Here is a 26,881-nt window from a genome sequence, read left to right on the forward strand (position 1 = left end):
TTGTTTTCGCTGCTTTCAGGAAATGTTAGACGTTGTGGGTGGTGAGTGCCATTGCATGTATCTTCTAGATCCGTTGGGGGAGTGCCATATAGCTGGTGCCCACTATTTGAGACCAAGTAGCTGCAGAACAAGGAAGAGCCAATTTAGGTTGTTAGTTGTGGTAGCCAAGGAAAGCTGATGGAAGCAGTTGGGTGTGGTTAGCTGCTGGGAGAGCATCAGGGCAAGAACAGCAGCTGGCATGGAGAGCCAGGAGGAGAGAGTGGAATGTGGCTGTGAGCAGCAGTTGGCTTGTAAAGCAGGCAGGCAGGAAGGCTTCCCTGCTGAAGTGCAAGAACAGACTAGGTGAAGGTACCTCAACCCTGATTGCTGGGGTGGGGAGCTGTGTAGCTGTGGGCTACGGTTATATTGAAATGAGAAGATGAAGTTGGGTGGGATGGCTGGGACTCAGTGGATTTAGAGCATGCAGTCAGTTCCAGCAGGATATGTGGGTTTAATGGGATGAACTGGACTCGTTTCAAAGTCACTCACATGCTGATAGCCTAATGAAGTCTCATTAGTCTTACGGACTAATACGTGTAGGTGTCTCCCCCGCCCCACCCCCACCAGGGTTTTTCAGACAGATGCAGAGGTCCTGCCCTGGTCCACAGTATTACACAGTTGGGCAGTTACGTTCTTTCGGAACTCTGTCCTCCTGGGATTCAGGTCCTGCTGCACGCCTGATGTTACGGCCTTGGTGGCCCTGTTTAGGCGGCCTGAAGCCGGTTCCAGAGATTGCCAGTTGCCTGCATGTGAAATGGATCCGCAGAGACAAGCTTCATCTCTGCTGATTTGTTAGCTGCCCAGGTACCTGGCAGTGCCCCTTCTTCAGTACTTAACTTCGTCTTGTGGGGGTGGGGTGGAGGAGTCTGAGGTGACAGCAGCTTCCATACTGAACAAGAGGAGTTTTGGTTGGTTTGTGACTCCGTTGTGAACCTGATCTTGTATATGTAGTTATGACTGTTAAAACATGTATGTGAGCCCACTCTTGAACTGGTCTTTATTTTAAGCAAAGGAGATATTATCTGAATATGGAAGGCACTGACAGCTGTCATTTCCAACAGACAGATCACTTTCTGACCAAAAAGTAACTCACTGTCACTCCAAATCTCTTCAACCACAGATCTGTTAAGGCACTCTACCTGGGCATCTGAGGGATCCCTTTGGTTTCTCTGTGTGTTGGAAAGATGTGTATGGCTACTCACCTTGGAATTCTTGGCAGCTCTGAAGGATTTTTCCACAGCTCGGTGGGCAGTTCCATCTTATCCCTGATCAATCTCTGCTTGACGGAGCTGGTTAAATGAATCTGGAAGGAGATCCCTCTTGTGCGGCCTCAGCCCAGTTACCGACTCAGGTTTGCCAAGGAGTTTTGCAGCAGCTGAAGCTAGAATGGCCAGAATCAGAGGGGCTGAGACTGAGCACCCCTGCAAGCTCCATCCACCCCCACCCCCACCCGCCCTCGTGTAATGAAAGTGACACAGGCTTAGTCCATGGATTCTGACTGGCTTCCCTCTATAGTAATTCAGAGCCAGCGAACCGAGATGCCGAGATGGCAACTGGACTAGTTTGGAGATTTTTTTGGCATAAAGTCGCTTCTCTCTGCTCTAACTTAGACACTGGTTGCGTGGAACCACATGAAGACATATCATGTGGTTCTCTGCATTTCTCCCGGAGATTCCTTTTTGCTCTTGGGATTTGTAGCATGGTCCAGTGATCCAACTGACTAAGAACTATAGGTACTCCTCCCTTAATGACCATTTGAGGTTACAACAGATCCCCCCCCCGCAAAGTTACTTTCAACCTGTCACTGAAGTCACAATTGCTTCCTACGCCCACCCCCTGCCACAGTCATGTGGTTGCCCTTTGGGCACTTGGCAAAAGGCTCACATCCATTACCAGGTGCAGCATCCTGCGATTGTGTGACTTGCGCCATTCTTTTGCCAGCTTCTGGCAATCTGCTGATTTGGAAGAATGGATGCACTTAATGACCACCATGACTCACTTTATAACCATTGTAAAAATGGTTGTAAAATTGAGTCAAGTCACGTGGTGACCCGCTTAACAACTGCAGGGACTTATAATGGAAATTCCAGGTTCAATGGTGGTCGTTGAGTGAGGACTACCTGTACGCATATAAAGTTTTCCCAGGAAGATGTTGGAAATTGCTCCATCCAAGTGTGGAATCAGATTTGTTGCTCCCAAATGCTGGAGCCCATTGGCTGAGATGGAGCTTTTTACTGGGTCAATATTGGGTTTCTCCTAATGGCTTTTCCTGGAATGTATCACCAGATGGCCTGCCTAATTCTCGGTGGTTTTCCCTCCTGGCATGTGCTAATGACCCAGAGCTGGGAAGGTTGTGCTGTGGTAATCCTGTTTGCCTCTAGTTTTTGTATCTGAAGTTCTTTATTCTCTCTTTTGTGGTGACACAACTCTGGACAAATGCTAATTTTGGCTGGTATGTGGTTATGATACTACCAATACCAAGCCTTCTGTTTTCTTCCACAGGTGGCTGGCAGTGGAGGTGCTGATCTCCTCCCACAGGTGTGTACTTGCAGCTACAGGATATTGGTGCTATTTGGGTACACTTAGGGTCTCCTAAGCTATTTTAACAGATAGAATATGTGTTCATTTCCATATTCCATAAAACATGGGAATCTTAATATATCTGTATTCAGGATGGTTATCAAATCTTAAACACACCCAAATTTTGGAATTCATGCACAAGATAGTTAGAGCTTTTACAAGTACTGTGGTTAGAGAACTTCTAAGCTAATAGTTAGGAGGTACAACGGCATCCCCCAGCTTCCAGTTTTAGAGTTCCTCAGCTGATAGTCCTATTGCTGAGAATTCCAGAAGTTGAAATCCACACATCTGGAGAAAGCAGGCTAGCTGGATCCAGCTCCACTATTTCCATGTCTGCCATCGTCCTGAGTTACAAAGACCTCACTACCAAGTCATCACTATCCATGTTGTGAGCATCCTTTGATTTCCCACCTGTGTATGCAGCGTTTCGCCACAAGAAGGCTCTTCCTGATGGCATCCTTCACAGTAAAGGCAACACTTTTGTTGTTTTCATTGCGACTTCCCACTCCCCCCTTTTAGTGAAGCCAGGTTGGGCCGCACTAGTGCTACCAGGTACCTGCACATTTTCCCACTCTCACTCTACCTGTTGATGAGCATCTCTGCAAATCTGTTCCTGCCTCTGGAATTGCCCCCTGCTTTGCTTCAGTGAAGAGAAGCCAAAGGGCAGCCTTGAGTGGCTGCCATAGTTCAGATGTCAGTACTTTCTGCCAAAGCATATAATGAGAAGGTTGGGTCTCATGCTCCTTGCCCTCCCACCGGTCTACTCACACATGCTCCTGACACGGGGCTTGGGCTGCTTGGTGATCGCCATTTAGTTAATTCCTTTCTGTTTCTGTTGTATTCACCTGGCTTGTCTTTTGAATGCTTTTATGCAGCAGTAGTCAGAATAGTACACAGTGAAATTTACTTTGACATCTTGCAAAACCTTTGTAAGCATCTAAAATAACAGATTAAAAAACTGTTCAAATTTTCCAGTGAATATGTTGAAAGAGCCTCCAGTAGACTAGACAATCTGCAGTCAAGTAGATGTGAGTCCTGTTGACATCAGTAAGACAGAATGCTGGATGTGAGCACTCTTAGCTTCAGGTGATACCTAGAACTTGAACTAGGGCTGAACTCTGTGAACTCTCAGTTCTCACTTTCCCTAACAACTCAGTGGGCAAAATCTAGCATATCGGCCTGCAGCATGTTAGAATTCTGATTCTTGAAACTGTTAGTTCTTCAAGCTTTGGCAAAATGACCAGCAAGTGAGAAGACGTATGCTGAACTCTAATTCTTGACTGAGCAGAGTCCATGGAAGCTGGTTTTTGTTAACAGTTCTTGCTGACAACCTAAAATTAAACGGAGCTGCTTTTTTCCTGTTGAGTTCTAGCATTGGAAGAACTACAGAATGGACCAGGATGAATAGGTACACAATTATCATATTAGTCACTATATAGATCATCTTAACATAAAAGATAAGTGAAATGTTAGCAATGACCTCCAAGGTCCCTTTTAACTCTGCTATTCAATGAGATTTAAAAAGATTAAAGCTGTTTCTCTTTTGTGGGGGGAGGGGGGAGGAAGGAGGGGCAGGGAAGATGACTTCAGGCTAGCTAGAGACATCCTCAAATCAAGGAGGTTGGAGCTGGTCCATCCCACTGCACCAGAAAGCCCAGCTGATCCTTCTTGTTCAGTCTTTCCCTCAGGAAGGGGGGAAATAACGGCAGAGGAGCCGAATGCTGTAATTGGGTGGGGGGAGGGCGGCGCTGGGCAAAGCATGGCTCTTCAGGGTTGCTGGATTGCAGTGATCTTGCTGGTTAGCACTGGTGGGACTTCTGTGGCTTCCCTGCTGATCTCTGCAGGAAGTCTTGGAATACCCTGACCGTCTAAATTTGAAATGTATTTTCCAGTTCTACTAAGGAATCTGTTGGGCCAATTCATGAGAGTGGGACTTCTCCTTTCAAAAGTTCCATGGCTTTTTTTAGTTTTTTAGAATGAGAAGGGACCCCACAGCCGGCTGTTTCGCTTCCGAATGGAAGAGTCCAAAGCAATTTCAGCAGTTTATGCTAACACTTAACATTTTGTTTAATAGGATTTTCTGCATTTTACTGAGAATTCTGACAGTCTTAATAGCTTTTCTGAAGATCGTTTTCAGATCATGCCAAACCAATCTTATTTCATTTTTCAACATAGTGACTAAATTAGTAGACCAGCAAGGCATTCCACAAGGCATTCGACAAGGTAGACTACAACTTGGTAGTTCTTGGTAAGCTAGAAAAAAGTGGGATAGATAGCATCACCATCAGATGGATTTTTAACTGGCTGATTAATGGTACTACATCCACAGGGAGGGAAGTAAGCAGTGGAGTACTACAAGGTTCCTTCTTAGGCCTTGTACTCTTCAATATCTTCATAAACAACTTAGATGAGGGAATAGGAGGGGAACTTATCAAATTTGTGGATGATACTACACTGGCAGGAATAGCCAACACCCTAGATCTGGGGTGTCAAACTCGTGGCATCATGTGACGTATTGGGACTTTTTTCCCCTTTACTAAACCGGGCAGGGACGGGGCCAGCATGTGATGCATTCGGCCTATGGGCCGCACGTTTGACACCCCTGCCCTAGATGATAGACTCAAGATCCAGGTGGATCTTGACAGACTTGTACACTGGTCCCTATCTAACAAAATGAAATTCAATGTAGAGAAAGTAAAGTCTTACACTTAGGCAAGAAAAACCAAAAGTACACATATAGAGGGGGGGGGAAACCAAGCTTAAGAGCAGTAACTGTGAGAGGGATCGTGGAGTCTTAGTGGACAACCAATTAAATATGAGCTAACTGTGTGGTGACAGCCACACAGCCAATGCAATCCCAAATTGCATTAACAGAGGGATACAATCAAGATCACGTAAAGCCTTAGTAAGACCACACCTAGAGTTTTGGTGGCCACACTATAAAAAAGATGTTGAGACTCAAGATCACCTACCAGGTCCCTTCCCACTCAATGATTCTGAAGCTTTTCTGAGCAGTTTACTCTGTGGGGGGAAGGGAGGAGGAGTGAAAAGGCTTTATGCTATCAGGATGTTTTTTGGTTGCCACTGGATTACCTGAGTGGCATTAAAATTGTATACAGGTAGTCTTCACTTAACAACCACAGTTGTGCCTGGAATTTCCACGTGACCTGATATTACAACAATTTTTACGACAGTTGTAAAGCAAGTGACCACAGTCATTAAGCAAATCACATGGTTGTTAAGCCAATCTATTCTTGCAATGGGAGTTTTTTCCCAGATACCAGCAAAAAATCAGAGTTACATGACTGTGGTACATTGCACCTCTGTAGAAGATTCCTGCCACCACCGATCTGTGTTTCCATCCCTTAGCCCCTGACTGCAGTGAGGAGATGGCGGCCTTCTCTTTGCCCTACGAAATCCCATGTCTGGGTTCTGTTCTTTGACTGCAGGGTCAGAGGCTCATTGGGAATGGGAGACTTGTGTGATCGGATTGCCGGCCCAAAGATGATGTTGAAGCTTAATATAGAACTAATAAAGATACTAATGAGACACTGGTTGGATTGACAGATGCGTGTCCTCTTATCAAGAATACTTTTTTTCTCTCTTTTTTTTTTTTGGTCATGACTTGCTCTGTCATCCCTGACTTGGACAGCTTTTCCATTCTTGCCTCAGGGTGGAAAATGGTTTGTGAATACATTGGATACGTTGATCTTCCACAATGGCCCTTTTGAGGCCCTGCTGACCAGCCGGTTGACTTTCACTTGCCTCACTCTTCAGACCTTGGAAGGACTTTCTCTGTGCCCCGACTAACCCTTTGGGAAAAGCAATCGCTGCTTCTCTGCTAGGGTTGTCTAAAGAAGGTGCCGCCCTTGGTTTCTTGTGGCAGGAGCCGTGCACGTGGACCCTATACGAACTTTTCAACCCAAGGGATGGCAACCTGGACTGCAGCTTTGCAAGGCATGATTCACTTTCTGACTTGATCTGGTCTCGGATGTTGACCTTTGTTTGGGACTAGAGCACCCGATCTGATTAGCTTCACAGGATTAGCCTTGGTGTTACATTGATAGGCCTACCTAACTTCTTTTTTTTTTTTTTTTTATTTAAAAAGTTTTACAAATACATTTTCCCCCCGGTTTCCCCTCCCCAAACCCTCCCTAACCCTCCCCTCCCCCCATGACTTCCTCAAGATGAAATCCAAATCAAAATCACATTTTATAATACTATAACCCCTAACTATTCCACCCCCTGTGTGCTATTCATTTCTTCTAAATAAATAGCATTCAGTTATTCTATCCCTATATAATACATTCAGCTAAAAGCTATCTGATGTTTCCTAGTTTGATATTTATTCTGTACATAATCTATCCACTTCTTCCACTCCCATACATAAGTCTCTTGAGTCCGATCTTTTAGATATGCTGAAATCTTCGCCATCTCTGCAAAGCTGGCCATCTTCAAAATCCATTCTTCAACAGTGGGCGTAGCATCATTTTTCCAATATTGACCTATCAATAATCTAGCTGCTGTCACCATATACAATATCAGCTTTGTTTCACCCAGTGTAAAACCCTTAACTATACCCAATAAGAACAATTGTGGAGAGAATTGGAGTTTTTTCTTCAAAACATTTTGCATAACCCACCAAATTTTTATCCAAAAAGCCTTCACTTTCTTGCAGGTCCACCATATATGATAATATGTAGCATCCAAACAATCACATCTCCAACATTTTGGTTGAACATTAGGATACATGCATGACAATTTCTTAGGATCTAAATGCCACCTGTAAAACATTTTATAAAAATTTTCCCTCAAATTCTGCGACTGTGTAAATTTGACATTCTGGCCCCATATTTTTTCCCATGTTTCCAACATAACTGGTTCTGCAAAATTTTGCGCCCACTTTATCATACAATCTTTAACCAATTCATTTTCCGAATCTCTTTCTAACAAAACATTATAAACCCTCTTAATACGCATTGGGCCTTTCTCTTTTATATGTCTAACCAATTCTTTTTTTTTTTTTTATTGAAAGTTTTCAAATACAAATTTTTCCCCCCTTTTTTTCCCCTCTCCCTCCCCCTCCCTAACCCCCCCTCCCCACCCATCCCCCCCTGTGACTTCTTCATAACAAAAAAAACCCTAATTCATAACAGATTACTTACTCCCTCCTCTAGATATTGACCTTTACTTACTAAAAATATTATTAATATTATAACATCCCCCTTTATCCATACATATCAAAAAAGAGAAAAGAAAGGAAAAAAAAAGACATTATACTATGACATTATAGAATAACTTCTCCACTTTAAAACTATATGATAAGTCCTACTTTAACATTTAATCTTCTATATATATTACTATAACATTTCAAAGCGGCCTTCCCCATAAAATCTAGTTTAACATTTATTCCACTCTATCCATTTCCTCCATTCCCCTAAATATAACACTTAAAAATCCCTTTTCTTAGACTAATCAATCTACTAACTAGCTTATTCACCCACTATCATGCAAAATTGCCATACACAACATTTCTTAACATCTGATTCACTGCCCACACTACTTAAAAATATATGTCTATATTTTCCATTATATCTAAATAAAAAAAAAAGAAAAGACAATGACTTTAAATTTATAATCCATATAGTATCTTCTTTGAGGTCTTTCCACTGGATTGGTAGAACCAACATCCATAATCGGGTAACATAGCTTACTGGTGCAACAGTTTATTCAGGATCTTCAATCATATCTGCCCCCATCAGTAGTAAATATCTTCTTATATGTATAAAAGTAAAAACAACCACCCGAGTGACATTATAATTATATTCCATATAGTAATAATTGTGGGTTTCATCAGGATTATTAATTCCCATCATCGTAGTGGGTAACAACCCGATCTTCTGCATGCCCCAGCATAATTCTCTTGCCTTGTGATTCAAGATAATATAATATGTTTATCAACACAAAAAGAAATTCCAAAATGGATAATTCAAATCCATCAGTTTAAGGCTCGTTTCACGTCCCCAGATTACGGCCATGCAGAGATCTGCCACAAACCTCAGGATGATATTAACCAATACGTCGCCTCTTCTGTGTTTACACATAATCGTTCATATTTTAAAATCACTGGCTTCACTGTTGCCTAATTTAGAAATTTCTGTTTTTATGCCACCTATTTCTTTTTTTCTTTTCTTTTTGTGGGTTTGGTTTCCATCCTGGTTCCCTTTCTACAAAATGTGTATCATCTGGTCGGTTTTTATTCTGCTTTGTAGATTGGTCTTGTTGGTTTTGCTTTTGTATCTCATATTTCTTTTTTATCCCTTGTATATCCCCTAATTGGTTTCCATGTTTATCCTTGCCTTGATAAGTCATCACATTAAGATTAGATGCCTCTTCTCTCAAATTTGTAGATAGTCCAGCTGGGGTATCCAATAAATCCAAAGGCAATTCATCTGGTACAGTCTCTGTAATTCGATATTTTACCTTTATTTCCGACTCCTTCTGCTTATCCTGTATTATACCTGGAGATGTTAAGTTCATTTTCAACCTATTTTGATAAAATTCTTCCGCTCTTTCAACAGTATTTAGCTGATATCTTTCTCCTTGGTATCTAAATATAATACCAACTGGGGCGTCCCACCTGTAGGAGATATTTCTCTTTTTTAACTCATTCACCAGAAAACCAAATTTCTTCCTTTCCATCAATATCTTAGGTGGGAGTTCCTTGAAAATCCAAATCTTTTTTCCATACAATTGCAAATTAGAATTGAAGGAATTTTGAACGATATTCCTAATTTCCTTATCTGTAAAATAAATCACCACATCTCTAGGCAATTGCCTTTGCTTAGCAATCCAGGAGTTGATTCGATAAACTCTGTCGATCCTACAAAACACTTCATCAGGTTGAACCTTTAGAATCCCAGCTAGAAATTCAGAAGATATTTTCCTTAAATCATCTCTATTATTTTCCTGCAAACCTCTTAATCTTATCGCATATTCTGTGAAATTATATTGTACCATTAAAATCTCTTTTTCAATCTTCTGTTGCAGATTTTCTGCATTACCATACTTTTGATCAGCATCCATTTTAGGTTTTTCTTCTAAGCTATTATCCTGAGTGTTTGTCAAATCATTTTCAATTTTTTGAATTCTATTGTCCAATTTATCTTGAATTTCTTCCATTTTAGACTCTAGTACATTAGTATTTGTGTCCAACTGTATCATAAATCCTGTAAAACCATTAACCACTTTTGAGAATTTTTTCTCCAAAAAATCAAACTTAGATTTCACCAATTCTTTAATTTCCTGCTTAAATTTTTCAAATTGCTGATTCACAATCTCCTCCCTTCTTTCAATCTCCTCTATAAAAAATTCTATATTAAAATCAGGTTTCTGAGACTGAAGAATTAAGACTTGTTCCTTTAAGTTGTTGGTGGGGGAATCCCCCCCTTCTTGTTTAACTGACTTTATGAGTCTCAGTGCCATGTTTCCGCCCAGGCAGGCTTTGTTAAAAAAAAAGCAAGAAAGAAAAAAAAAAAAAAAGGACTTCTTTCCAATCAACAACAATATCAGGTCTCCAAGGGAAAAAAAAGAGAAAAAGACACAGGAGCGAAGTTTTGTCTACAAATGTAGCCAGTGGTATTTATTCCGCTACATTGTAGTAATAGAAAACGGAAGGACTTTCCCTTTCAGCCTCTCCTCCAGCCAACGCCATTTTAAAAGGCTTTTTTTTTTTCCTCTTTCTTTTCCTCTTCTCTCTTAAGTAATTTTTTTTTTAAAAAAATCAGTAAAATACTTGCGGTTCAATATTACAGCTCCAGCTCACATTTTCTTTGAGTAGTCTGTTAAATTTGCAGGCTTGCTTTTGACGCCTGGCTCTGCATCAGCAGAGGTCTCCCAAAGCCCGGAGCGGCGGCTGGGGATACGGGGCATCTCATCCGCTCCGTCCCAAAAGTAAAAAAAAAACTTTTGGGACTCCGCAGAGAGTTCTACCCACCCCTGCCGGCTCTATCTCCGTTTCCTCATGGAAACGGAGTTTTTTCGAGCCGCCATTCCGTTGTGAAGGCGGCTCTAACAGGCGATGGAAGCTGACGATCCCAAAGGAACGTCTGGCAGCGACAAACAGCAACCCGGAAGTCCATGTCTAACCAATTCTTCTTTGTGCATCATTATTATTATTATTATTATTTTAAATTTGATTTATATGCCGCCCTTCTCCGGAGACTCAGGGCGGCTTACAATGCGTTAAGCAGTTATACCAGTTTTTTGAGGCCTACCTAACTTCTAATAAGTTAGAAGTTAATTTACATTATTCATGCATATGAGGCACAGGAGCTGTGGGTTTTTTTAGTCTTTTGTGCATTCTCACAGTCTTGCCTATGCCACCCAAGCACTTAGGTCTGCATCTGAGTGCTTATGAAGGCATCAAAGTAGTTTCCAATGGAGAATCAATTGCAGAGAAGCATCCTGCTCTGACTGTGGATTATTAAGAAGCAGCTTCTTAACAGGGAAGATTGAGACTAGAACCACGGACCCTTCATTGGTGGTGGTGCTCAAACAAAAGCTCTGCAGGCCGGAGGCCGACGTTTGGATCCCTGAACTCCATGGCTTCCGTGTCTCTTTCTAGCTCTGATTCTTAATAAACCTTAATAAGGTTTTGCAGATTGATCACACCACATCATGTGACTGCTCTCAGAATTCAGCTCTGAACTTTTGCATCTCCTGGCTTCAGAGGAAACTGCTCTCACTCTTTAGGGTCACATCAGAAATGAATGACTCGCCTGAGGCTTCTGATATTTTTTACCTGATGTCAAATTTGGTTTCCCGAAGATTAGCCGTCACTTCCTGGTGGCTGAACATTTCCCCTTTGGGAAAGCATCAGAGATGCTGTAGGAGCTTCTATGGGCCATCTTTGTATCACAGATCCCTCCAATCTTTCCTTCCTCTTCTCTCACCAGATGAATTTGATGCTTACATCATTGTATCTTTCGTCAATGCCACCCTAGTCCTGTCTATTGGAGAAACTGTGGAGGAAGTGACTGACTCAGGGTTCCTTGGTACCACACCCACCTTGTCCTGCTCACTGCTGGGAGATGATGCCTTGGTGCAGGTAAGGCCACATCTTAACAGCTGCATTGCCCTTTTATCCATGAAGTGATTCTATTCACCACGAGGGAGGGAGGGCAGTTATGTGATTTTTGGGGCCCTCTTTTTTTTTTTTTTCTTCTCTCCATCATTGCTGGAGAGTGATGGAATCCATGGGGGACCTTGAGGAAAAGGGAGAAGAGAGGCTGCCTAGGAAACATACAGACAGGGGGCAGGAGCCCCAGTGGCTTAACAGCCAGAGGGAGGATCCCCCTGAATGGAGCAAACAATTCAATTTAAGGATGGGAAATTCAGTCTTGCTAGATTGTATTAATTTAGCTCATCTTGTCACATCAGACAAGGCTGATATCTAGGCCTTACCATCTTACGATGGTAAAAACAGCAGTGTGATGTTCTGGCTGTTTTGGTGGGTATATTACTTCGAAGTGGATGAGTTTTAGGGTTGGATTAACAGCTGCTGGCTTGCAACCAGGGAAGAAAGTAGAATAGTGCTGGTATGATCAGTGTAAATGAATTTCAGGCATCTGCCAGAGCACAGAGTTACTCTGCTTGTTAGCTGTGTTTATAATTTGGGTAATACAGATTTCTTAGGATGTACAAAACTCTACCATCCCAGGGAACCTGCCCTTAACTGCTCTCTCTTCCAAAAAATTCACTTCTAAAAAAGGAACTAACTGTCCCTGGAATGGCCAAATTGATACTGTCCTGAAAAATACTACCCCTTATTGGGAAGTTTTCCTTGCTCATAAATGCTTCTGAAAATGTCTTTTTGTTATATCCTTGTTTAAAAAAGGGTAAATATTCAGGTTTGTGTTCATGGGCTTATCTCAAATTGCTGGTTACTGAGCTGGTCCTCCTTCCTATATTACTTGGAATGGAAAGTTTAATGATCACCAATTGTAAGAGAATTGCCACGTTCTTTGCTAACCTTCTTTGTGGTGGGCAAGCAATGACTGATGACTGATGCAGCCTTTTCAGCACCTCTTTTGTTATATCCCTGCAGGTTTATCCTGATGGTATCAGGCACATAAGAGCAGATAAACGAGTTAATGAATGGAAAACACCTGGGAAAAAAACCATTGTCAAATGCGCCGTGAATCAGAGACAAGTGGTGATCGCACTGACTGGAGGAGAGCTGGTTTACTTCGAGATGGATCCAGTATGTGAGCATAGAAAGTAGATTTGGGCTGGGTTGTAAAGGAAGATCAGAACCAAACCAGCAGGTTTAGGGCTCTGAGCCTCTCGGCTCAGTCAGGACTGGGATGTTTTGTTGTTAGTCATTGCGAGCGGAAATTATCCTCTTCCAAATGCCATGTACTTCTCAAGATGGCCATCGGCTGGCAGCCTTCGCAGAAGCTCAGCGGTGGCCTTTCTTACAATTGCCCGCTTTCTTAAGATGGACTGCTTGAAAATATGGGTCACCCTTGACTATAATGGAGGCTGCTACTATGGTCGGCGTTTCTAGAGTCATAAAGCAGGTCACCCACACGACTGATCTGATTTTACAACCATTTTTTGTGATGGTCATGCTATGGTTATTAAGCAAACCCATTGTTCACTATGGGCCAATTTTGTCAAAAATAAAGTGGCTGCGGGACCCTGCAAATGGATGTAATGCCAAGCAGCCAAAACATCAGTGAGAGTCCTTGTCAGTTTAGCCCCTTTCCATTTCATTGGCTGACTTGCCTCTTCTCGTCTCTTTGCTTCCTAGTCTGGGCAGCTGAATGAATACACAGAAAGGAAGGAGATGTCAGCCGATGTTGTGTGCATGAGTTTGGCGAACGTTCCACCTGGAGAGCAGCGCTCTCGTTTCCTTGCAGTTGGGCTCGTAGACAACACTGTACGGATCATTTCCCTTGATCCCTCAGTAAGTGGCTGGCTTGAAGTATTTATCTACATTGCTGTCTTATTGTTCTAAGACTGGTGCTGCATGCTATGCTTTTTCATTTTCTGTGGATGAGAATATGCTGAGTGTGGCATCTGCTGAAGATGAGTGCTTAAAAACAAGAAGCATCTTGGAAATGCTGCAAGAGCTGTTGACCCCCCGCCCCCCAAATTTCTTTCAGTTTAGCCCTCTTTCACTAAATGCCTGGCATGCCATTTTTTTCCCCAGCTTCTGCTTCTGGGCATTCTGGAAGAAAGACACATTTAAGGATTCTGAAACATTAGTAAAAGAACGTTGCTTCATGCTTTCATGGACGAAGTCCATGAAAAAATTAAAAATATTACTTGAGTGGAAAACCTCTCCTCTTGTGCTCTAGATGGCTCTGAACACCTGTTAATGCAGCAGGGCTCACCTGGAATGAGCAGTTAGCTTCTCCTGCCGTGCTCCTGAGTAATGGTGCATCCTTTGTTCTCCTCAGGACTGTCTGCAGCCTCTGAGCATGCAGGCTCTCCCTGCACAGCCAGAATCCTTGTGCATCGTGGAAATGGGTGGCGCTGAGAAGCAGGATGAGCTGGGAGAACGGAGCTCCATTGGGTTTTTGTACCTGAACATTGGCTTACAGGTGAGAAAGCCCCACGGATTGAGCTCTTCCCTTTGGTTGGGCTTCTGTGCTCCAGTCGTGGCCCTCAGCCTTTCCACATCCGCCAGCAGTCAGTCCAGAAGAGAAAACTCTTGTCAGTACATTCTTCTTTGTTTCTCATCCCTTCATATTGCCAGATTTTATTTTATGCCAAGTACTTTTACGATTAAACAAAATAGGAAAAATGCCAAGAAAAGTCATCTTCATATCTTGAATGCCATAGAGCGCAGGTGTCGGACTTGCGGTGTCATGTTGCCCGTCATGTGACGTTTCGCGACATTTTTCCCATTCGCGGAGGTGGGGTAGGCATGACCTGCACGTGACGCATCCAGCCCGTTGGCCACCAGTTTGACACCCCCCCCCCCCCCGCCGCCATAAAGGTCTTCCCCAGGTGAGATTTTTTTTCAAAGGATGAGAAACTATCACTAAGATGCAGGCAGCGTCTTGCAAAATTTGCCCGTCTCCCTCCAAGACATGAGCAGAAGATTTGGCTGGGTTGGGTAGACATTGAAGCGACAGAGAGAGAAGAGAGTCCTTGGTGTGGATTGGGCCACAGGGGCTCAGGGCAGGGGTGAAAGGCTATCGGTTTGGGCCGGTTCGCCTGAAACGGTAGTAAAAAAAAAAAAAAAAAAGTTCCGATGATTGCGCGTCGCTCAGCTGATCTTTGGAACTTTTTTAAAAAAACTTTTTAAGTATTTTTTTTACTGCTGGTTCTCTGGAACCAGTAGTTAAAATTGCTTTAAAAAGTGAAAAAGGAAAAGGAAATCCAAAAGCGTGTGTTTGGTGTGGAGGGCAATGAGCGTGCGGCATGCATCTGGTGCGCACCCCGTGTATGCGCGGGCAGCCAACTGGTGGTGACCAGCCGAGGATTTCCCCACTGACACAGTGGTTAGAGTGCAGCACTGCAGGCTGCTACTGCTTGCTGCCAGCTGCCTGCATTTTGGCAGTTCAGATCTTACCAGGCTCCAGGTTGACTCAGGCTTCCATCCTTCCGAGGTGGGTCAAATGAGGACCCAGATTGTTGGGGGCAAGAGGCTGACTCTGTAAACCGCTTTTACAGTGCTTTACAATGCTTTGCGGTATATAAGTCTAAGTGCTATTGCTCTTGGGAAAGAAGAAGAGACCCCCTTGAACTCTCCAAATGAAATGGCTGGCCATAACACTGCTGCTCTCTGCCCTCCCTCCCCTTCTTCTATGGTGGAAAAGAGTTCCACTGCTTCACTGAAAAGATTCTGCTGTTGGCTGCATTTCAAAACACCTCATTTTTTAACTTGGAAAAGTTAGAAGTGCTTGTATACTTTAGGAGCGGTGCTGTGCTCAAGTCAAGAGAGGAGCTTGAAATGATAAATGCTTCTCTCCTTTGGGCTCTCTGTGTTTGCCATCTAGAATGGGGTGCTCCTCCGAACTGTCCTTGATCCTGTCACCGGTGATCTGTCTGACACAAGGACCAGGTACCTTGGGTCTCGCCCTGTGAAGCTGTTCAGAGTCCGGATGCAAGGCCAGGAAGCGGTGAGTGCAATGCCATGGAGCGCATGGGGTCGGCCTCAAAGCCGGGGGGAAGAAGAGAAAACTAACACGAGAATATTAATGGGGATTTTTAAAGAGGCATAGCGAGACATACCGTGTTTCCTCAAAAATATGACACGTCCTGAAAATAAGGTCAAGCCTGATTTTTGGGGTGGGCGTAAATATACGCTGCCCCCCGAAAATAAGCCCAAGTGAAGGGGTGGGCATGGCAGCACAGGAGGCAGCCCTTCTCTTCTCTAGTGGAAGGGAAGCTTGGCACCTTAATTGCAGCCCGCGAATCAGCTGAGCCAGCAAGGGCCGGGAGCTGCCTCTCTTATCTCTCTGCGGAGGCCTCCCAGTGCAATGCTCTGTGCAGGATTGCAAGACTGAAGGCTTCGGAGGGAGCATTTTTGGGATGTGTGTCTGTGCAGAGCTCCCCAAGGATAGAACGATCAGCAGGGAAATAGGGGGGATTTTCCTGCTGATTGGAGCAAAGCGAAGCCTTGCAATCCTCCGCAGGGAAGGCGGAGTTTTGCTCCGAAGCTGTGGCAGAGCATTGCACTCCTCAGAGTCAGAATGAGAGGCAGCTCCTGGCCCGTGCTGGCTCAGCTGATGGAGGCTTCCTCGTGGGGTGCGATTGAACTTCCAACCCCAACGGATCCGGTGGGCGCAAGCTACCCCAACCCAGAAAAGGGAAGGAGCTGATGGGGCTGTGGGAAGTTCTGGGAGTTGAAATCCACAAGTCTTTAAATGGCCAAACGGCTGCCCATGCTGCTGCTGGCCTCTTCGCCCTCCTGGCAGCACTGCGTTCGGCAGCGTTGCAGGACTGCTCCTGCCTGGCCGGGTTGAATCATCCCAGATTGAAAACCTCCGAAAACGTTCTGAGCGCCACCAGCCTGCCAGGGCCCCTTTGGGAGCGGCTGCCTGTGTTGCCTCGGCCACTGCCGCCTTCGGGCTGCTATTCGGTGCTGCAGACACTGGACTTTCCGTACATCTACGCTGAGCCCGACGGTCTTCGGACCCTGGTGGGCGCTGCAGCTCTCTTACTGGCTGTGCGAGGTGGCACAGGCAGCACGGCTCCACCCGTGACACCAGCAGCATGGGACCTGCCGCAGCCGAGAAGTGTCCCAGCAGCAACTGGGCCAGCAGACCAGGCACTGAAGCTCTGCCACTGCCACAGGGGTGGGTGGGGGGGCGGGGGCGGAGAGATCTCCTTTCCGGCTGTAGCACAGCCAGGGTCTAAAGAAGGCCAGGTGGGGGGGGGAGGTGGTGAAGGGGGAGTGAGAGGGAAGGTGAGGAGCTGCACGTCAACTTGGCGGGAAGTGGGAAAGTTTTTGCGGGCGCAGCACACGGCTCTGTCTTCCTGGCTGAGGGGCGATGGAGCAAACTGTGCACAGACTTTTGCCCATCTCTTTCTGAGCACGGCGCTTATGCTTGTTGGGCTGCTTCCTGAAGCTGGTAGCCAGCCACTTTGCTTTTTCCCCATGGGGCGCTCGTGGGAGGCACTGGTAGCAATCCCAACCCTCTGCCCACTCCATCCCTCTGTCTCTCAGCTTGTCTGCAGCTGCACCAAACAAGCAACACCACAGAGTGTCTGGATGCCTCTGCCTCCATCTGCTGCAGGTGCGACCGTGCAAGCCTCCTGCAAGGCAGCTGGGATCGCTTCTTTCCCTCCCCAGTCTCTTTCCCTTCCATTGCTGCTTCTGGGGAGCAGACAGCATGACGGAGAGAGCAGGGCCAGTGGTAGCATTTTAAAAAAGTAAGATCTCCTCGAAAATAAGCCCAAGTGCTTATTTTGAAGCCCAAAAGAAAATAAGACCCTGTCTTATTTTCAGGGAAACACGGTAGTTTATGAAGCTTTATTTTTTTCTCAAATACAGAATAAAAGTAGCAGCTGTGTTTGTAATTGTGCATACAGCTGGCAGGAATATTGTTAGAGAGATGAGTTTATCTGTAAAAGTTTATGTAGAAAAATAAGCTTTGTTTGAATCTCTTTGATATTTGATGTTCATGTTGCTTGTTCTTGAAAATTAAGTGCTGGGGATTTTAAGACATTTTGGACAGGAAGTCCCAAGCTGTGACTGAAATTGGGACCGGAAACTACTGTATGTAATACAGTCATAAAGCAAAAAATTACATCAGCCGTTGTGGTTGTTAAGTGAATTGTGTGTGATTGCTAAGTGTGATGTCACATGACCGTGACTTCTCGCCAGCTTCCCGTTAACTTTGCTTTTCAGAAGCTGACCTGAAGGTCACAAATGGCAGTCCTATAACTATGGGACATTGTGACCAGCCATAACTCGTTCAGCTCCGTTATAACTTTGAGCTTGCTAAATGAGTCGTTGCTAATTAAGGACTACTTGTCACTTGGTAGCAACTTCAGAAACCTGCAAATGCAGGTCAGAAAATGTGAAGATACATTGGCAGTTTTTGTCAGGCACAAGAAATCAGGAGCCAGGCTTAGCTCCAAAATGAGTACAGATTTATTCCATTTATTCTTCTAAAGAAGAATCTGAACTACTGGCGGTCAAGACAAATTGGTGGTAAATAAAAGTCACTGGAACTCAAGGAGGGTTTAGGGCTTAGATCTGTTGTGGGTGCAAAGGGACTCATGACGCACCTGACCCCTCCCTCGGGCTCAGCCTAGTCACCTACATTTTGCCAGCGTCCTTCAGGTAGGGCAGAGCTGGTCAGTGCCAAAGGTTTCAAATACTCACCTTTTCCCCTCATGTGCTGCTGGCCTTTAAGTCTTATGCAATAGTCCAGGAGATTGAAAGCCCTCAGGAAGTCTTTCCCAACCTGCTTCCACTTGGAGAATGTCGAAACTGCCAAGTTGTTGGTGAACGAAGCTGCTTGCAAACCCTGACCTGCCATCAGTGCTTGATGAAATAAGCATGTTTCATCAGAAACATTTCTGGTGCTCAACCTGGGCAACCCCAAGTCAGTTACCAGGATGTCAGCAGGATCTTGGATCTGCCCGGCGGTACTTCCTCACACGGAAGAAGCCCCAGGTAGAAGTCGGCCACACTTTCTTCCTGCTCTCACCCCGCTCCAGGTGCTGGCGATGTCCAGCCGCTCTTGGCTGAGCTACTCCTACCAGTCCCGCTTCCACCTCACCCCCCTCTCCTACGAGACCCTGGAGTTTGCCTCTGGCTTCGCCTCAGAGCAGTGCCCGGAGGGGATTGTCGCCATTTCCACCAACACCCTGAGGTTTGTGCAGATGGGGCAGAGCAGGGGAAATAGGGATCTTTAGGCTGACCAGGTGCCCCTCCCTCCTGGGGAAAGAGGGCATTGGGGCTGGACGGAGGGGGGGGGGTGGAAACGATTCTTAAGATTAGGGAGTCTTTCACCTGAAGCAGCTTGTCTCACCAAAACCTTTGGGTTTGTTTTGGTCTTTCTCATGCATTTAACGACGGGAGAAGAGCTGAGTGTGAAGCAGCATCACCAGCTGGATCTATTTTTCAGGATGAGATTTTGAAAACCATAAGGGTTGGTGGGGTTTTTTGTCAAAGAAGCGAGCAGAGGCAAACATGTTCCCCACCCACCTTTGACAGCTCTGGTGAGGCTGGGGCTTCTTCCCCTGGGCGGCTTATGCAGGCAGCAGTAACATCTGGCTTTTGGCTCCCACAGGATTTTGGCACTGGAGAAGCTTGGCGCAGTCTTCAACCAAGTTGCCTTCCCGTTACAATACACGCCCCGCAAGTTTGTGATCCACCCCGAGAGCAGCAATCTGATCATCATCGAGACTGACCACAATGCTTACACTGAGGCGACCAAAGCCCAGCGGAAGCAGCAGATGGCCGAGGTAGCTGGAGGAGCCCAATGCCTCTCTGCCCCTTTCTTCTCTGTCCGGCTTTTGCTTGGCTCTCTGCCCCGTCTAAGAAGAGGAGCACACAGGATGGGTCTGGTCACGGTGCTCAGCATCGGAGAGGGACAACCGTTGCAGTGCAGGAAGACACAAGCCCAGGGACTTGCTCGGGGAGGGGGGGGGGGGCAAACGATTCCCTTCTCCCTGGAGCTGGATCGAGAGAATCCAGGATGGATGGGCAGAACCCAGCCTTGGATTTGATGGGAGAACCCAGAAGGGATCCGTCCGGGGCCTGCTGCCTCCCTGCCTCTTCTAGAGGCGCTGTCAGTCCCTTTGGGGCTGCCTTCCTTTTCCTTTCTTGACTTCCCTTTCTTGGGAGTCTGACGTGTGCTGGCTGCTGAAGGGAGTGGACATGGGAGGGAGACTTCTGGCCAGCCAGCAAGGGAGCTAATCCTCCTCCCTCTCTCTGGAGGTCAGGAATCCTGATCTTTGGGGCTGCGGAACACCTTCTAAGAAAGCCTTCAGATCCCCCTAAACTTAGAAACACCCAGGATGTGGCTCCTTGGGTTTTCCCTTTGGAAGGCTTTCTGACTCCTGGGTCAGAAAAGGTGCAGCCGGTCAGAAGTGAGTGACCAGCAGCTCAGCCTGGCCTGCTCTGCTCTGCTCTGCTCTGCTCTGCGGCCTGAGACTGTAGCGGTCTTTTTCCTGGACCAGAGTCAGGCCTAGGCCAGAGGTCTTTGGGCTGGGCATTCCCTCCATTCTCCTCTCTCTACATCACAGGAAATGGTGGAAGCCGCAGGGGAAGATGAGAGGGAACTTGCTGCAGAGATGGCTGCTGCTTTCCTAAATGAGAACCTTCCGGAGTCCATTTTTGGGGCTCCCAAAGCAGGAAACGGGCAGTGGGCCTCGGTGGTCAGGGTGATGAACCCCATCCAGGGAAACACTTTGGACCTTGTGCAGCTGGAGCAGAACGAGGCCGCCTTCAGGTAACTGCAGCTCCTCTTGATTACCTTGCGCTAGGTGGCTTAACTCCCCCCCCCCCCCCCGTCACAAAGTCTGTGCTTGCCCTTTGACAGCCTGAGCTCTGATGAAGCCAGAAGACACAAGATACTTTCTTTTGGCTTTTATGAAAGTGGAAATTGAGGTGCCCCCCCCCCTTCCTGGGCCTTCTCTCCTCCCTTCCCAAAACCCAGGGCTCTGACCCAGTTGTTCCTGTGCTTGTCCGCAGTGTGGCCGTGTGCCGCTTTGCCAACACGGGCGATGACTGGCATGTCTTGGTGGGCGTGGCCAAAGACCTCATTCTGAACCCGCGTTCGGTTGCCGGAGGGTTTGTCTACACTTACAAGCTGGTGAATAATGGTGAGAAGCTCGAGTTCCTGCACAAGGTGAGCTCCTTGCAGCATCTTGGGGGTGCTTCTCACAGAAAGCAAAAGGTGGGGCAGAGCTCAAACTGGAGCAGGGGGTCTCCAACATTGGCAACTTTTAAGACTAGCTTAAAAGCCTAGCTTGGGCTTCAGCTTCTCTTCCTTTGCATCCAGACACCGGTGGAGGAGGTACCCGCAGCTATTGCCCCCTTCCAAGGGAGGGTGCTGATTGGTGTGGGGAAGCTCCTGCGAGTCTACGATTTGGGCAAGAAGAAGCTGCTCCGGAAGTGTGAGAATAAGGTACGGCAGTTTCCCTGCCAGAAGAGCTGGCACTTTTCCAGCCACAGAGTCCACTGGTAGTAAGGGGCCTGTGGTTCCAGGCTGGCCTCCTGCGGGAGTTTTGGGTTCCCTCAATGTTCCCTTATGAGGAGTTGCGGAGGGTGGTTTTATCTTCTTTTTCTGTCCCCATGAAGGTCCCTCTTGGCTGTCGACAGTGGAAAGTCTGGTCTTGCCGCTGAAAGTCCTAAGAGTTTAGGATTTGCAACATGTAGTTCACACGTTTAGAATGCTGGGAAGGGATCCCTGTAGCCACACCTGTCTCAGATACCTTAAGTGCCAGTAAATGTGCCACTGCCTGGAGCTGGGGGAGAGGGGCAGAAGTGGATTGGTTTCCTGCCAGCCTTTGTGGGCAATTTCTGGAAACAGTGTCTCCCCCCTCCCCCCCCCAATCTCGGCCACCTTCTGGACGCATGAAGAGCAAGGCTTCTGCTTGGGGGTTTGCCAGGCCACACTGCTTTGTGTGTGCATTCGTGCGTAGACTTTCCAGCCTTGGGTAGAGCTGCAGAGCAGGCAGGCCTTGTTCCTGCCTGGAGGAGCTGAGAGGGACAGTTCTTTATCCTGTAGCCTTGTTTGCATCCTTCCTGACCAGGGTGGCATGCAAGCCTGCCTCTTTCTTGGTTGCCTCTTCTCCTTCCCAAAACACAGTGGCGCCGGCAAGGCTCCCATTTCGCCCTAGTTGTCCAAAGCCCAGTCCTGTTTTGCAGCTCTTGGATTCCTGCCAGAATTGAGGGGGTTCAGGATGCTTGTCCAGTTCTCATGGAAATCCAGCAGGCTTTCCTATTATTGCTTTCCTATTATTCCATTTTGACTACTAGCTGTGAACTCAGGCCAGAGTGAGGCGTGGGTTTCAGTTGTGGCCTTCTTATGCCCAGATTCCGTCTCTGGATTCACACGTCTTTTTCTGAACTGCTTTTCCATACAGCACATTGCCAACTCCATCTGTGGGATTCAGACAGTGGGGCACAGAGTGATTGTGTCTGATGTCCAGGAAAGCTTCATCTGGGTTCGATACAAGAGAAATGAAAACCAGCTGATCATTTTTGCAGACGACACCCATCCCCGCTGGGTCACCACTGCCTGCCTCCTGGACTACGACACAGTGGCTGGAGCTGACAAGTTTGGCAACATCTGTGTGGTGAGCTGGACTGACTTGGAAAAGAGTCCACTGATAATTTAGATCTTAGCAGTAAAATCCAGGTGGCGCTGGAGCGCGTGGCCTGCAAGGTGGAGGAGGCAGTCTCACCCTTTGGAGTGGGCAGCTTTGAAACCCGCATATCAGTTTGAATTAGTAATATTTTTCTATTGATTTCTGGTTGAGGGAATCGCTTGTTATTGCAACAGAAAATGTCCTAGGCAAGGCCTCCCTTCTCAGCCAGAAGGGAAGGGAATGCTTGATATTGAAAATGAAGCAGGCAGTTGAGAGGGGACTTTGAAGTAGTAGAAGGCTCCCTCAGGGTCAGGTTTACCCCTCGCTGCTCTCAGAAGGACTCCAGAGCGCTGAGTTCATCCTGCCCTCTGCTTAACAGGGTTGGAGAAAAGCCACTTTTGATTACCACTTTTGATTCCCTAAAGTCCCAGGGACTCAACTTTGCCTAATTGTGACCCACAGGTTAAAAACTACTATTGTTCTTGGCGATAACAGCTTGGCTTAGGGTCTCCGTGCTGCTGTTTACTCTCCTGATTTTAGGCTCCCAGCTTTTCCCAGGGGGTAGGGGGGGTGGGGGCTGCTCTGTTGAGAATCATTTGCAAGCAGTGTGGTGACTCCTTCCCGTGCAGGTGAGGCTGCCACCCAACACGAATGATGAGGTCGATGAGGACCCGACCGGCAACAAGGCTCTGTGGGACAGGGGCCTCCTCAACGGCGCATCCCAAAAAGTAGGTCCTTTCTAGGGGGTGGCTTTATTAGGAACCCCCCCCCCCCCCGATTATTCGTAAGAAAACTTGAGAAATCCATTCTGGCTGACTTCATGGTTTTTATGCACTAGAGCAAATGCAATTTCATCTTAGGCATGTTTTTATTTATTTACTAATTTTATTTATTTATTAAATTTATGACATCCATTTCTCTATCCAAGTGACCTGACGGCTTACCACCCAATAAAAAAATAAGTATGTAGAAACATAAAAATATTAGAATTAACAGGGACCAGGACCAGTTTTAGTTCCTAAAATTAGGAACCAAGTTCCAGAGTGGTACAGTTCTTTCTGAGTCTGTGAGCCTAACAGCGAAGACTCTCCTAGAAAGGAAAGATAGGGGGCTTGAGGAGCTCCTGGAGCTCTGTTAGAGACCTAAGAAAGGAGAATCCGTGGTCCCTCAAGCGAGTCTCAACTCCACTGTTCAACAGGCCTGACTTTTTCTGATCCATCAAAATCTACTTTCTTGTCATTTAAACTTTATTTTTCTCCTTTCGAAATTGTCTATCTCCCTCAAAGAGAGACTGTTTTTCGTCTTCAGGAACAGCTCTGAACAATTCTCTCCGGTCTTCTGCATGATATTTGAAAACTGCTTTCCTGACTGCAATATTCTTTTGGCAAAACATTCTTAACCGTTCTGGGCTGCACTTATCGCTTTGATCAATCTGATATCCTAGGAAAATAAATTCTCACTTTTCTTTTCTTTTTTTATTGAAAGAGTTTTAAAACAAACACAATTTCCCCACAACCCCTCCTCCCAACCCCCCTCCCCCTCCCCAACTTCCCAGAGCAGAACACAAGGTATTTCTATTGATCTTTAACAATAAACTAAATTGCATAACCAATCATTAAACTAACACCCCCTAAAAAAAAAATTCTTAACCCCCCAAATATAAAATCCTATTTCTTAAACATAATACTTCTAATATCACTTATATAACGCTTATACAAATAAAAGAGATCATTCATAAGCTATTTGATATTTTTTGGTCTGATACTTATTTTGTATATAATCTACTTTTATTTCTAATTTTTATATTTGTCCTCTAACCATCGATAAAATGTTTCCCATATCGCATAATAACCAGTTTGTTCTTTCTCTTTAATCGCCAGTGATAAGGAAATATTAGAATGTGCAGAAATGAATAGTCATTTCTGCACATTCTAATATTTTCCTTATTATATTCTCCTCTGTAGGAATCTCTTCACTTCTCTAACTTTCTCCCATACTAACAATAAGGCATTTCTTATATAATGTCTGTGAAAGTAACCATGTATCTTCCCATACCATAAAAAGGCATGCCATCCCAATTGCAAATCATGTCTCTCCAGTGTCAAGAATCTTGTATTTCTCAGTATGATCCATTCTTTCATCCATGTGAACACTGCTGCCTGGTAATATAATTCCCAGTTTGGTAATCCAAAACCTCCTCTACTTCTTGCATCCTGTAACATTTTAAAATTAATTCTTGCTTTTTCCCCCTGCCAAATATTTTTTGCTATTGTTTTATTTAGATCTTCAAAATATTTTTTTCTCCAATCTTATCGGAACTGTTTGAAATAAATATAATAACCTTCATTAGCTCTTTTTTTTTGTTTTTCTGTAATATTCTTCACTAAATCTTAGTCTTTTCTTTATTTATTTTCAGCCCTACCACTTCACCATACCCTTCTATTCTTTTTAACAGTTTTAGCCCTATTTCTTGCAGATCTTCTAAAATAAAATAAATTACAAGCGTTGGTTGTAATATAAATTATAACCAACACTTGTAATTTATATTCTTCCTTTTTTATTTCCATACCTCTTATCTCCTTGTCCTGTCTAATGTTTCTGTTTAATACTTCTAACATCAACACGAATAATAATGGGGACAGAGGACATCCCTGCCTTGTGCCCTTCATTGTTTTAACCTTTCCCATCATGTCACCTTTGCTGTTTGTTTATGGTATATTGCTTTGGCCTCCCTTTCCTCGTCACCTGGAGAGGCTGGGCCTCTTTGGGGCTGGCATAGAGCCCCTTTTGTGTCCTCTTGCCATGCTACCTTCTTAACATCCTCCTACGTCAGGATACTTCTAAGATGTTTCTGTCCTTCCCATCTTTATTCTTTTTTTTTTTTTTATTGAAAAGGTTTTCAAATACAAATTTTTCCCCCTTTTTCCCCCCCCTCCCCCCCTCCCTAACCCCCCCTCCCCCCCCTTCCCCCCCTGTGACTTCTTCGTAACAAAAAAAACCCTAATTCATAACAGATTACTTACTCCCTCCTCAAAATACTGACCTTTACTTACTAAAAGTATTATAAATCCCCCTTTATCCATACATTTCAGAAAAGAAGAAGAGAAAAAAAACAAAAAAAAACCAAACACATTATACTATAACTATTATAAAATAACTTCTAATTTAGCATAATAGTGTTTTATATCTATACATTATTGCAACAATTCAAAACCACCTTCCACTTTAAAACTATACGATAAGTCCTACTTTAATAACATTTCAAAGCGGGCTCCCCATAAAATCTAATTTAACATTTATTCCACTCTATCCATTTCCTCCACTCCCCTAAATGTATCACTTAAAAATCCCTTTTCTTAAACTAATCAGTCTGTAGCTAGCTTATTCACCCACTGTCTTACAAATTTACCATACACAACAATTCTTGATATCTTTAATTCACTGCCCACACTACTTAAAAATATATATATATATATATTCCATTATATCTAAATAAAAAAAGAAAAGACAATAACTTTAAATTTATAGTCCATATAATATCTTCTTGAAGTCTTTCCACTGGATTGTTAAAACCAACATCCATAATAGGGTAACATAGCTTGCTGATGCAACAGTTTATTCAAGATCTCCAATCATATCTGCCCCCATCAGTAGTAAACATCTTCTTATATATATAAAAGTAAAAACAACCACCCGAGTGACATTATAATTATATTCCATATAATAATAATTGTGGGTTTCATCAGGATTATTAATTTCCATCATCGTATTGGGTAACAACCCGATCTTCTGCATGTCCCAATGTGATTCTCTTGCCTTATAATTCAAGATAATTATAATATATTTATCAACACAAAAAGAAGTTTCAAAGTAGATAATTCAAAACCATCAATTTGAGGCTCTTTCCATGTCCCAAAATTACGGCAATGCAGAGATCTGCCACTATCCTCAGGATGATATTGACCAATATGTCGCCTCCTCTATGTTTTCACATAATCATTCATATTTTAAAATCACTGGCTTCACTGTTGCTTGGGTTAGAAATTTCTATTTTTGTACAACCTATTTCTTTTTTTGTTTTCTTTTTGTGGGTTTGACTTCCATCCTAATTTTTTGTGTCTCGCATTTCTTTTTTATCCCTTGTATATCCTCTAATTGGTTTCCATGCTTGTCCTTGCCTTGATAAGTCATCACATTAAAATCAGATGGCACTTCTCTCAAATTTGTAGATAATCCAGCTGGGGTATCCGATAAATCCAAAGGCAATTTATCTGGTACAGTCTCTGTCTTTAGTTCCAGCTCCTTCTGCTTATCCTGTATTATATCTGAAGACGTTAAATTCATTTTCAACCTATTTTGATAAAATTCTTCCGCTCTTTCAACAGTATTTAACTGGTATCTTTCTCCTTGATATCTCAATATAATACCAACTGGGACGTCCCACCGGAATTGAATATTTCTCCTTTTT

At 44.7% G+C, this 26,881-nt stretch overlaps 1 protein-coding gene across 2 annotated transcripts in view; it reads left to right on the forward strand.

The window, feature by feature from the left end:
- Nucleotides 1-26,881, forward strand: part of SF3B3 (splicing factor 3b subunit 3) — a 50,872-nt gene that overhangs the window by 19,219 nt on the left and 4,772 nt on the right. For both annotated transcript variants that reach the window (XM_034425664.2, XM_034425665.3), the window contains 12 exons: nucleotides 11,577-11,728; nucleotides 12,728-12,883; nucleotides 13,436-13,591; nucleotides 14,088-14,231; nucleotides 15,636-15,758; nucleotides 18,811-18,965; nucleotides 19,386-19,560; nucleotides 20,344-20,549; nucleotides 20,792-20,948; nucleotides 21,102-21,227; nucleotides 22,189-22,401; nucleotides 23,043-23,141. In XM_034425664.2, the coding sequence (XP_034281555.1) occupies nucleotides 11,577-11,728; nucleotides 12,728-12,883; nucleotides 13,436-13,591; nucleotides 14,088-14,231; nucleotides 15,636-15,758; nucleotides 18,811-18,965; nucleotides 19,386-19,560; nucleotides 20,344-20,549; nucleotides 20,792-20,948; nucleotides 21,102-21,227; nucleotides 22,189-22,401; nucleotides 23,043-23,141 (1,862 nt within the window). The remainder of the gene's footprint in view (nucleotides 1-11,576; nucleotides 11,729-12,727; nucleotides 12,884-13,435; nucleotides 13,592-14,087; nucleotides 14,232-15,635; nucleotides 15,759-18,810; nucleotides 18,966-19,385; nucleotides 19,561-20,343; nucleotides 20,550-20,791; nucleotides 20,949-21,101; nucleotides 21,228-22,188; nucleotides 22,402-23,042; nucleotides 23,142-26,881) is intronic.

This window comes from Pantherophis guttatus, chromosome 11 (genome assembly GCF_059756535.1).
Source record: "Pantherophis guttatus breed Tessera chromosome 11, ASM5975653v1, whole genome shotgun sequence".
NCBI classification, from domain to species: domain Eukaryota; kingdom Metazoa; phylum Chordata; class Lepidosauria; order Squamata; family Colubridae; genus Pantherophis; species Pantherophis guttatus.